Source organism: Lampetra fluviatilis, chromosome 24, assembly GCF_964198595.1.
Source record: "Lampetra fluviatilis chromosome 24, kcLamFluv1.1, whole genome shotgun sequence".
In the NCBI taxonomy this organism is placed as follows: domain Eukaryota; kingdom Metazoa; phylum Chordata; class Hyperoartia; order Petromyzontiformes; family Petromyzontidae; genus Lampetra; species Lampetra fluviatilis.
Genome location: NC_136298.1, coordinates 6,102,370 through 6,115,516, shown reverse-complemented (window position 1 = coordinate 6,115,516; position 13,147 = coordinate 6,102,370). Strand labels below are relative to the sequence as shown.

At 43.6% G+C, this 13,147-nt stretch overlaps 1 protein-coding gene across 1 annotated transcript in view; it reads right to left on the bottom strand.

Annotated features, from left to right (window-relative positions):
• Positions 1-2,124: 2,124 nt before the first annotated feature.
• Positions 2,125-13,147, bottom strand: part of LOC144941095 (ras-related protein Rab-3C-like) — a 29,136-nt gene continuing 18,113 nt past the window's right edge. The window contains exons 3-5 of the mRNA XM_078867574.1: positions 10,483-10,601; positions 8,351-8,475; positions 2,125-5,224 (exon numbers count right to left, since the gene is read on the bottom strand). Of these exons, the coding sequence (XP_078723700.1) occupies positions 5,022-5,224; positions 8,351-8,475; positions 10,483-10,601 (447 nt within the window). The 3' untranslated portion in view covers positions 2,125-5,021. The remainder of the gene's footprint in view (positions 5,225-8,350; positions 8,476-10,482; positions 10,602-13,147) is intronic.

The following is a 13,147-nucleotide window of genomic DNA, read 5'->3' as shown; positions in this document are numbered from 1 at the left end:
AAATGAAACTCTATCATTCAAAATGTAAACCCCCAACATGCCAGGAATCGATTCTTTGAATCGCACAAAGGACTAGTCGAAGGTTGTAAATTACTTTAGGATCGTGCTTCCTGTTTAATATAAGTTGCTTATAGAGTTGATATAAACTGCTACGAATGGGAAATATCCGGCCTTGACTGGGGCAAAAATATAATGGTGAGGGCGGTTGTGAGTGGCGATTGTGAGTGGTGATTAGTGAGTGGTGAGGGGAGGTTGAGTGGTGAGGGTGAGTGGTGAGGGTGAGTGTTGAGGGTGAGTGGTGATTGGTGAGGGTGTGATTGGTGAGGATGAGTGGTGAGGGAGAGTGGTGAGGGAGAGTGGTGAGGGTGAATGGTGAGGGTGAGTGTTGAGGGTGAGTGGTGATTGGTGAGCGTGTCATTGGTGAGGATGAGTGGTGAGGGAGAGTGGTGAGGGTGAGTGGTGAGGGTGAGTGTTGAGGGTGAGTGGTGATTGGTGAGGGTGTGATTGGTGAGGATGAGTGGTGAGGGAGAGTGGTGAGGGTGTGATTGGTGAGGATGAGTGGTGAGGGAGAGTGGTGAGGGTGAATGGTGAGGGTGAGTGGTGATTGGTGAGGGTGTGATTGGTGAGGATGAGTGGTGAGGGAGAGTGGTGAGGGTGAATGGTGAGGGTGTGTATATATGTAAGGTTATTAAGAAATATATTTTTCACCCGGGCAACGCCGGGTACTTATGCTAGTCATATAATATAACCACAATAAGGTGGGTCAGGCAATATCAACCATGGTCAATCCACTGCTGGATGACGCCCCCCCGCCCCCAAATCCACATCGTATCTCTCGATCCAGCGACGTAACATTCCACAGGAGCTTATTTCAGCGATCCAAATTATTGGTTGCGGGGGGCGAAAACCAATCTTCCAACGTTCCATTCCTTGGCATTCACTCCGTAATCATTTTCGACCATCGTCCATCAACACCGTTCAGTGACTGAGTCACTGCCCAAGCAACACCACCGATACTTTTCGCGAGTTTTAATATCATAAACCCGCGCTCTCATCCGCGTTCCTCTCTTTGTCTCTGAATGTAATTCCCAAGTGTGCTGCATATTTCCATGTTTTTGCTCTGTTTGTTAAGAAAATGTTTTTTTCTACGAATGATCATGTGTCGTTAGCAGGAGACAATTTCTAATCAGTGTGCACGACCGACTTGCTTACCTGTCGTGACGGCGGGTGATTTACCGGAGCGGTAGGGTCCATAATGTCTATTGATAACCTTTTTTTTAATTCAGCTTTATTGGGGGTAAGTTGAATTGCGGAAAGACTATACATGTACGCACTATTGCACATTAAACACTTGGCACCCACACATTACAGGCTGGATTGAAGACTTCAGAGAATTCAGAGGGGGGGCGTGAGGGGGTCCACACGGAATAACTGATCAGTAAAAGTAAGCAGCGGTACACGTTGAACTTGAACGCCGAACATGCCTAATACGACAACACCAAAACATTAAGGCAAATAAAGACCAATGCTAGGTCACAGTAAAAATACAATACATTTGGCTCATTTTTAATAAACATACATACACATATATACTAATGTCTAAATATTATTACTGTGTTTTTTTTTTTACAATCAGTAGGCAAACAAAACATAAAACCGTTGTAATTGTTTTATACTTTTAAATAAATAAGCAGACTTCACCGATACTGCATTTGGCTCTTTTATAACTTCTAACGTACTTATAACATTACTCGTTTTCTGAAATTCAATATATGTCTTAATTACAATATTTTGCTTTCTGTATATTCAAACATATATGCTCAATGACACTGTTTTCTGAGAATGCACTTTATAAGCTCCATGTCAAATTGCCTCCTACATAACCCATCTCTCTGACAACCGTTCAGGACACTAATTAGCAAGCAGGTAACAATACACCTCTCTGCGATTCGATGAATTGTCATTATTATTCATCATCGCAGTTCGATTTAAGGACCGATTATTTTCTCGTTTTTGCCATCTCTATTGTATTGTTTCACATTTCATGATCTCATTCATAAGTTACCTTTTGTCCTCGATGTAACATTAGCATATCGTTTGCATATCACGTCCATAAATTGTACATTCTTTTTTACAGTCCGATGGGTATATCGTGTGTCGGGTTGCCACCCGTCCTGATTTTTCGAGGATCGTGTTCTCATCGAGGTAGCGATCTTGGGAAATCTGTAAGTCTTCCCAGGCCATTTAAATTCCACGTATTTGTCAGTTGTGTAATGATCCACCTTTCGAGACAATGCATTTGCATGGAGTGATCCCCCTTGTGGTATTGCGCGATCGTACTCTTCCCATGGTTGTCCTGGTGTTTTGTACCTCAGAGGTGGCAACCCCGAATTGTGAGCATAAGAATCTATTTTGGTCCAAGGGCCAGAGCTGATATCGGTACCACTCATGACAGGAAAACTTTAGTAGTGCCAATTCTTTAATATGGCTCAAAGGAGTGGGTTATTTGTTCACCCAGTAATTTCAAGTGGTTATCATACGATTAACTCTTATTGGCCACATCAAAACATTCAAACCACTAAAGTACCGCCAAGTGAAACATTATATAGTATTTCAAACCCGGTTTTGAACCGGGTGACCTTTTGCGTGTTCGGGGAAAGGAAGGAATGACCGCGACGAATAACCATTACAAGGCAGTGAAATAACTGGTCGGGACTCATGGACTCATTTAATCGATACCATCGTTACATCACCGACCAGTTAATCAGTGGACTAGCGAGTGGGCAGCGAATACAACCACAAGTAAATTTGCCTCCGAGCGTTCTCTTTCCACCCTGAACAGTTCAGTGTCAGGGTTTAACCAAGCCAAGAGGTTATAATACCTGCTAACAGTGGGTCCGAGCGAAATACTAACGCGAATCTGGTCTGCACAAAGCACGTCACCTTTGCCAGTGAGCCACATGTGGTGGTGTGTGTGTATATATATATACTTTCTTCTGGGATCATTAAACTCGGAGCCAGTCGTAAAAATCCAGACAAAGTGATCCAGAGTGCGTTTTTTTCTACGTTGGACATGACAGGTGTTGCCAATTGAGGCAATTGCAAGGAACTAAGAGTGCTGTTTTTAGCTCAATTCAATCGGCTGTTCCTGGCACAATCAAACTTTGGGAAAGCCAGCCGTTCGATAATTCCATATTAAATATGGCCATCTGGATTTCATGCCTGGAAGCCTTGCAGTGCTGCGAATTACTGCTTGAGTCTATTAAACGGGGAGTGGCTCAACCCCACATCTCATGGACAAAGCAGTCCCATCTTTGCACGTGGACGATCACGTGCACACCTTTCCTCAATCCATTGCTGGATAAGGGCCTCCCCACGCCACCATGCGATCGGGTCATGGTAAAGTATGGTCACATATCTCCCATGCAGGTCAGTACATTTTGGTGAAGAGGTGGGAGGGGGGGCAAGATCGGTTCAGATACCACTCGGTACTGGGAATTGAACTTAGGTTGCCGGGTTCATAGTGCAGTGCTCTGGTCAGGACGAATTAAGGCAGGAAGGATATATGTGGGAGCAGAGTAGAGCACAACAGTGGAGTTGGCTGCACTGCCCTCTGCTGACTGCAACATCACCCCACAGCAGCCTATAACACCTGTGCGATGGAACAGGAACTAGCATCGACTATTAATCTGGGTGACGGTCATATTATATATTTGTTGATTTCCTGGCTTAAGAAAACGAACCGTGATTGGCCCCCAAAGTTTGCAATTTGTCCATCCCTGATATAAGCAACGCACATCACTTTAGGTCGAGTTTGGCAGTTGTATTAAGAGTTTACGAGGTTAAGTCTGTAATGGCAGGAGTATCTGAGTCACTGAGGTTAGATATGCTTTATGCACATATGCATTGTTTTTTGTATATAATGGTATGCATGTATGTATCTATCGCCTTGCACGCAACATGTGCTGATATCACAAGCCAAAAAAAGACATCAGCACACACCAGTAAGAAAACATCTTTCTGGTCTCATTAGACTCCAAAATGAGATTCAGCTTAACCTGACAGACAGCCGATGTGAGGTTCTAATTAAACTGGTAAAAGCACATTTTTGACTTTGTACGATTATAAATTTTACACATTCCGACTCGGCTGAAATGCTTTACAAACACCAATTAAATCTGTGCCCACCAGATCTCTCACCTATTATACCAAGCTATTTAAAAAGCTATAAATACGCACAGCTGACGCGAGTGACGAAATCTCACAATTATAAATTCACTCTAGAGTAATGATTTTAGACATTTCTTTTGGTGGCATGTGAGTCACAAGCCACCCCCCCCCCTCTACCCACCCCTTGCCACCAAATCATTTAAAACACAGTTACCATGATAAGGGCAAGGGTTTGGGGAAGGGACACATATCATCATTCTGAGCAGTCAGGGGAAGGTGAATCTCAGTATTGTTACAAGATGGGGTGTTTTTTTTTAATTAGGGTTGCCGCCATACCCTCACACTACGATGCATCGTACACGATACATGAGCCACGAGAGGGGCGTCGTCCATTTTGTAAAATATCGTGATTATCGTTGCTCATGTGACTTTAAAAAAAATATTTAATGTCCTGACAAGCACACATTTATGAAATAACAAGCACTGTAATTGAATTTCATCTAAATAAAATAGCTATTACCAATTCAGCATCAGAATCTTTATTTAGACTGGAGTAATCAATCTAAACGAAATTCGTGCTTTGCAAAATAATTTTCCGGTAGAAACTGACGACTCGGCGGTTACGAATGAACTTTTACGTACTCTTTATTCCTGCTGGAAGTGCAGCGAAGAAGAAAAGCAAGACAAGGTTCAATGCCGAGTACAATTACAAAGTTACAGGAAACTGATATCGCGACGACCGTCGTCATGTCGCTGAAATTGATACCGTCTCGTGAAAAAGTGATATCGCGGCAACCCCTAGCGTTCTCATTTTCCCGCTGGCATATCTGTGTGCACCCCCTGGAGGCTTCTCAACAGCCGCAGGCCTGGGAGGACTGCGGAAGGCTGTCTGTGAGGCGCGTGCCCTGCTTGCTTCCGGCGGCGCCAGCCCCCGCGGCGGCTCCGTCTCCGTCCAGACTCTCGGACATCTTCTCGCAGATCACGTCCACCAGCCGCTCGAACGTCTGCTTCACGTTGATGTTGTCCTTGGCGCTCGTCTCGAAAAACTCGAACCCTGCGTCATCACGGGGCACGTTTGAAGCAGTGTTAATTCAGCCAGAAATGTTTTTTTTCTTCATCAGTCTCGTCCAGTGGTTCCCAACCTCTTCAGACCCACACGGACCACTGTGAACCTTTCAAGGAACGTCTTTTTGAGGACCACCATACAACAGCAACAACATTTTTTTCCAAGTTAAAATAACTCTAAAAGCACTGTAAATGCCCGATTAAAAAGCGAAAAAAAACAATGAGTCATGAATGCAATCTCAACAATCGTGCAAGGGTCAGTAAAAAAAAGTGTTTTTGCGACAAAAATATAGTAGTACTCTATCAGTAACAGTCCTGCCGACCACTTCCCTGGATCAGGCGGCCAAGCCAGGGGTATGTGGTCCACAGCTTGGGAACCACTAATTTAGTCGAGGACAGCCTGTGGGAATTTTGACCAAGTCTCCGTCTGTGGATTCGGTCTAGTTGACTTAAAGCGGTTAAGCATTCAGTCCACCCTTCATTATTAAATGTCGGTGTGAGGGGTGTGCGATTTCACTACCACCTCCCCCACAATATTATTTGATCAGCCACTCAGTGAACTCAGTAAATGTGTTTTTATACACACTAGTAGAGGACCCCGTTGCATTCGAAAATAAGAGACAGCTGTCAATATCATAATCCTCTCACAATCCTGTACTCAGAGCACTGCAAGTAATCAGTAATGGCATACAATGCAATATTACGTCGTAAAATGCCAACATAACTTGTATTGTGATGTTCGTTCAAATTCTCTGAGATTTGCAGAATATTCTAGTTAAATAATTACATTAATAGGAGACAAAATTTAAACTTGAGTGATATTAAATTAGCCACGTCAGTCTTCTGTATTCGTTGCTCCCACATTTTCTGTGTCACTATCTATTTGTATTATTAGAGTATTATTATCACAGTATTATTATTACATCTTCCGAATTTCTTATGCTCTTTGAAATTCAACGATTAATTGTTACACGTAAAATCCCGTGTAGCCAGTTACCCAGCTAGTTCTGGTGGCAACAGCTCACAGCCAACGAACAACTACAAAGTTATTTGTTGGGGTGGAGAAGAGTCCAGCCAGCAGGCAAGCCAGGAAACTCGAGACAGATTATTTTTTATAATTATAGGGTTTTTCCCCTTTTTTCTGGCAACAAAACTGAAACCTTTTTACAAGGATTCATGTCTGCATTAACCACAATACTAGCAGTCAAAATGCAAACAAAAAACATACTATGATAATATATGCATTGTCCTTGAAACTGATTGGTAAAGAAAGCCATCCCTGGTGTGGACCAATCAGTTTCAAGGACAATGCATATATTATCATAGCATGTTTTTTGTTTGCATTTTAACTGCAAGTATTGTGGTTAATGCAGACATGAATCCTTGTAAAAAAGTTTCAATTTTGTTGCCAGAAAAAAGGGGAAAACCCCTATTATTATATTTTGGTACTGGCAAAGGAGGTCTAATGATGTAGATTATTTTTAATCGTAGTATGATAGAGCCAATTGATATCTTAGGTGTATTGCTGTCACTAATAATGTTACTAAATTATATTACCCCACATTTGCATTCAGTCAGTCATGCTTTGGACTTTGGTTGTAGTCTGTCATCATGCTCGATAATTTTGTGTCCACTAAGTCATTGTTGCCGAAAACATGAAAAAACCTCTTCATTTATGAATATTTTGGTCATAGTTTGCATCTTTTAAAAAAATACCACTTGTTTGAATGTCAAAATAAATAATAAAATCCCAAAAGGAATAACAAAAAAACCTACGAATTGAACTTCATCTATTATTCTTTAAGGCAAGAGTAAATATGAGGGATCAAATTGTGCATTCAATCAATATATACTGTATTTTATAAGCACACAACCGTTTTCCAAGAAGTGAAAATATAAAAGAATGATTACATTTTATTCTTGGAAGAAATCACATTTATCCTAAACCCAAAAATTATTTGCTGGAATGCTAACTGCAGCCGAAAATAAGTAAACTTTTATTTAACCACGAAAACTACTGGAAGCTGCGAAAATTTTAGAAGATGTTACAAGAGCTCACAATAAACAATTGTCTCACATAATACGCACACAATATCCACTTATTCTTCCTATATCATCTGCGCTCAGTACACATGGGGCACCTGAATTTCTGGCTAAATCTAGAACAGGGCACAGCTGGTGGTGGGGGCACTGTTGGACAGTTACCATGGGCTTCCGAATTTTTTTCCACAACAAAGAGCAGGTGAGCTGTTCGCCACCCTTCTCGGCGAACGCGTGCATTTTTCGCAGACTGATCACGTGCGTGTACGTATGCACGCAAGCCTCTTTTTTCTCTCTCTCTGGCGACTTGTTTTCTCTGCCTGTGTCCTCTCTTTAGATTGTTCACACTTAAATTCTAACTTAGCAATCTTTGAAATACGTAATCAACCAGGCTATGCGTTAATTGTGTGTTGACCGACCCTCTGTGTTGTATTACATTACATTTCGATATTTTACTAGGTTATTTAATTTTAGTGTGTCCTCCTGATTTTCAGGCTTGCTTGCCGTGCCATCGCATTCGCAGCACCACGTCTGTTGACCACTCATTGATATGCTAATTTTTTCTCTAACCCTCCTCCCTCTCTCTGTCTCCGCCCCCCCCCTCTGTCTATTTAAGGCCACCACACAGAGACGATCACCCCTCTCTGTTACCTGTGTTGCTCTCGCTATGTATCTTGGTGATATCTGTCTGCTAATATGTCTGTCTATAGTTTTCTGGTTAGATTTTATGTCGCTATTTCATTATACCTGATGATGATTGCTTGTGTTGCAATCGAAACGTCGTATTCTATTCTATTATTTAATTTAATTTATTATTTTATCTTTAGACGTGAATAACTCCAGCGGCGTCAAAATATCAGACGAGCGTCCCAGAGGGCCCGCAGAAACACATCTGAAAGTGCGAGATGCGGTAACCGTCTTTGTTCGATGGCTAACCAAAAAGCCGCCGCTGCAAGGATGACCGGAGTTCATGTCATGGTCAATGCTCCTTGACAAGATCAACAAAGTAGTGTGGTTCATGTGTGGCGAGCGCTTGTGCAAGAGGGGGCCACCATGAGCGAGAGCGTGTACGCACCCAGCTGCTCTGCGAGCTGTCGGCCCTGCTCGGTGGGAACCATGCGGTCGTCCTCCATGTCGCATTTGTTCCCCACGAGCACGACCTGGGCGTTGTCCCACGAGTAAGTCTTGATCTGCGTGGACCTGGGGTCAAGGGGGAGGGGGGGCAGCCAGATATCTCAGGAGTCATCCCCACTTCGCAATTCTGCTTAATATTATTGTCATCGTCATCACAATTTCAACTTGTAACGCGGCGCCCGCCGCACAATGTTTTCGCTCTCTCTCAAAGAGAGACAACGACTCGGAGGAGTGATGAACCACAGACGAGCGGGAAAGCGAGCCACGCCACCATGAGTCGGCGCCAAATTACCCACCCACCCCCAAGCTCTGCAGTAATCTTTAAATTAAGGGTGTCATCGGCCATTTCATGGGCGTTTACATGTGGAAGGAAACCACAGTACCGCGAAAAAATATGCACGTGCGCGGGGGCAATAGTCTATCCCATAGATGGAACAGGGAAAGTCTTTTTCCCTGCCACCTTCTCCTTGCAATCCAGGGAATATTAAGGATGAGGATTTGCATTTATTTGGTGCTCGAGTGCCTCGATGCTACCACGTTGTAATTTGTTAGCAACCCACACTCGTAATCCAGAAGTCGCCAGTTCGATTCCATTTTCCGGTTCAACAGTTGACACAATGGTTAAAGTTTCTCAAATCTCCCGCACCGCCACTATCCACCCAGCAGTATTAATGGGTACACGACAGTTAATTAGTAGGTCACACGTGGTGGGGCAAAGTGTAGGCACTCATACCTCTTCCAGTGTGGAAGAGTAGGCAGAAAACATTTCTAGTGCTAACAAGCAATTGCACGGCTAAGCATTTAACTAAACCATTCCAATATGTTGCTGTAGTCTGCTTAGCAAAGGTGACCCCCATGGCAGCTGTCTCTGTGCGAGTGTGTGGCTCAAAGTGAAAGTATCACCAGCCTACAAAAATGGCATTAGTCTGTCCATAGGGGAGGACATGTTTGCTATGTGGCTTTTTCCCAACTTAATAATTTTCAAGTGATTGATCAAATTTGGAAAATTTGGACCACAACACAGGCACGAAAGGCTTAGTATTTTCCGCTTAATGTCACTCACGGGATTGTTAACATCGCCACAATACACGTATAGAATCATGCATGCAGGGAGGATACCCAAGTGTCCATTTTTTTTGTCCCTTTTACCCGAATTTCATCCCGATTCTGCGATCGGTACCAATGGTACTAAACAAATAATCCATTGGGAATTCTTGCAGAGTAGAGAAACTATTTAAGTTGGCGAATGCCCCCTGGAAGCAGATATCACAAACTACTTCTAAGATCCCATCAAGTAACCTCTGGTCTACACAGCAGGGGCAGAAATTTCCCATCTCACCTTGCTACTGAGGGTAGTGTTCATCAGGGTAGTGTTCATCACTACCCTCTGTCAGAGTTGGAAGGTAGTCAAATTAAGTGCACAAACAAATTTAAAGTTAAGGTGTATTGTGCAGCGATTGGCGACTGAGCGGAGACCATCAGCGATGGCCCAACACATATTTCAAAACTACCCCAAACCTAACTATAAAGTAACATCTATTGCTACGCACGTATCCCTTGAACATATTGCAAGTGGACCAATCTCCATCTGTTTTCATCTGTACAGGGATTGAGTGTTGCTTCCTAGCACATGTGGGTTTTCTCCAGGTGCTCCGGTTTTCTCCCACGTGTACAAACACTCAAACTGAGCGCGTGCCCGCATGCGCGTATGTATCTTGAACTTTGTTTGTACCGTGCGTAGCCTCCTGCGCTAATCGGAGGTGCAAGGGGAGGACAACAAACTAAACACAAAAAAATCTATTCTAAAGAAATTAGTTTTCAATTTAGACTTAAAAGTGCATAGATCTAGTGGCTTACTCATGTCGGAAGAACATTCCAGACGGCCACAGAAGCGTTCCATGGCGAGCCAAAAGCGGGCACACATCTTTAATTTGAAAGCCAATGCATAACCCTCCTGAAAAAAAAGAGTCCATATACTCAGCGTGGCTTTCCTTAATAAATAGATCATTATTATTCGGGGTTCGGTTTTGCCACAAGCAACGCCAGCTGAGAATTGCCACCGATGGTACTCACCAGTCACTGACGGCGTTAAAGGAGTCCTCATTGGTGATGTCGTACATGAGGATGAACCCCATGGCACCACGGTAATATGCCGTGGTGATGGTGCGGTACCGTTCCTGTCCAGCTGTGTCCTACACACACACAAACACACGGAGACAATAGGAAAAGACACCTACCACCCCCTCACCAATACCGAGTCATATGGACCACATGTGCAAAAGCTGTGAAGCTAGCGAGCATCTACTTCGGCCAGTATAGTGCACGCAGTTATGGTTGCGGGGGGGCGGTGACCAGCGCCTTTGCCGGAAACCTCACACCGGATAATAATTTAAGTACGAAGTCAACCTACTGGAGGTGCTACACAGGTTTAGATGGCACCTGCCACTGGTGCTCATGAATGGGAACAGTACAAAGGTCACTGAGATCGCGGGGCTAATCACCACATCGCTACTTTATCCTCTCTCACCTACCACCCACACGCAGATTAAAAAGCCTCTCATCCCAATTAACCTAAAGGGGGAAAAAATGCCTTCTCCGAGCGATGATCTTTACTGAGGCTCTCTCGCTGCACAGGAAAATGCAGTGAGCCAGTATCATTGGCAGGTGCATTTCTTTCCGTGGGCGAGTGTACACACACACACACACCGCAAGAGTTGCTCATTTGTCATCCGAGTTGACCTAATGGACACCCAGGCCAACTTCAAACACCAAATGCATCATTGTATGGGGTCAGAAATTGAAGGCGAGAGTGAAAGCTCAACCACCGACACGTGAAGGGCTTTTCTCTCCGATACAAGTGTGGTGCAAACTATGTTCTGGCCGAGGAAAAAAAATATAAGTGCATCTGTCACTGTTTTATTTGCGATAAAAATACACCAGAGCTTCAGAGAATGACCCCGAGGGAGAAAGAGGAGATCACACAGCCACTTTTAATTCCATCCTCGTCTCGATCGTGAAAATGCTGTGTCATAACGTGTATTTTCCTCTTTATCCATCAACTAGCATTGACGTTTTACTACCGTGATAATTTGATACGTTCTGCATCTTTATAAACGCGCATTTATGAATAGGATAATGTGTTTTCCCCACCAAAAATATGATAGTAACATTTTACGCAGAGGACAAAGATAATAAGGAAATATCAAATGGAATTAATATACTTTATCTCTTGCAAAGTCATTCCAATTTATAATTTTGTCAAGCATTAAATTGGTTTACCGTTTGCATATTTACTGATCAAGGTAAACAGGAATATGACAACATGCTAACTAGGTCTTCCACATGGCTTAAAAAAAAATGGCTAAACAATCAGCATAGGTCACACATAACATACCATCTCACGTTTAGGCAGCGTTTTGTAACACACTGCACAAGATTTGCAAATTTGATTGCAAATAGCCATCACATGAAGGTATCCTGCGGCCAAATTGGAACGTTCACCATGGAGATGGAGCACTAAAATTAGCTCGTGCGCGAGAAGTATTGGACGAATTGCAACATCGCCGCACCGCGAGTGATTGTGATGACTCGGGGTGACATTCATCCACCAGTGGATTGATCGCGGCTGATAACAACAATTATGAAAGTAAAGTACTTCCAAAACTCAACGAACCGTGCACAGGAGAATATATGGGGCACTAAAGCGGTGGCAATAAAAGGTTAACATCGTCATACTGGAACATCTGTCCTGCTGCCTCGCAGATTTTTTTCAATGGGATGTGCATAGTTTAATAATGCAAGCTCAATTTTTCCAGTTGAGTGGGCTCTACCCTGGAAAATGACACAACACGCAGGTACACTGGCTGTGCATTCAGAATGCGCAGGGCTTAAACACTGGCATAGACAGTCTGCCGAGATGAAACGGAGGTAAGCGGGTGAAGTGGCATGCGACCGAAGGGAAGAGTTTGAACGGGTGATCGGGCCAGTGTTCACGTACGGTTCGGAGTGATGAACACGAAACAAACAGGTTGACGGAGATGAGGACGCAAAGATGGATTTGTCGAGGAGGAGTAAGCACAAAAGATCGTGTGAGAAACAATCAAGTGTTACGACGAGCTAAGGTGGCAGCATCGATGGAGAAGAAGTTGAGCGAATGTGTCCTCTCTCTGTGTCCTTGTGATGTCTGTCTGCTTGTATGTCTGTCTATAGTTTTCTAGTTAGATTTTTGTTGCTATTTCTTTTATGCCTGATGATGATTGCTTGTGTTGCAATCGAAACGTCGCTATTATTTTAATTTATTATTTTATCTTTAGACGTGACTTAACCGAAAGAACCAAAGAATAATTCCTGCAGTCACGAAAGCTCCAAAAATTAAGATATAACGAGATGGTTTCGACCTATGGCCAGAAGGTCGGAAGCCTATGTTGAAAAGAAAGAGTGGGGGGGAAGGGGGAGAATGAAAAGGATGTGGCGAACCGTTGTCAACAAGGACATGAGAGCACGCGGTGTTGCTGTGGAGATGGCCATGGATCAAAGAGTGGAGAGAGAAAGGGATCGGAAAGCAGACCCCACTAACACCGCTTTTCAACCGGACAACCGCGCCATGCCAGGGACACGCCAGAGCCAGTTTGGACTGGCTTGTTTTTTTCCCACTGCAGAAGCACAAGCCACGCTTACTGACGTCACACGCAATGAACGAGTTTAGACACGTGTAGATGAGGCGGTGAGTCGGTGATGC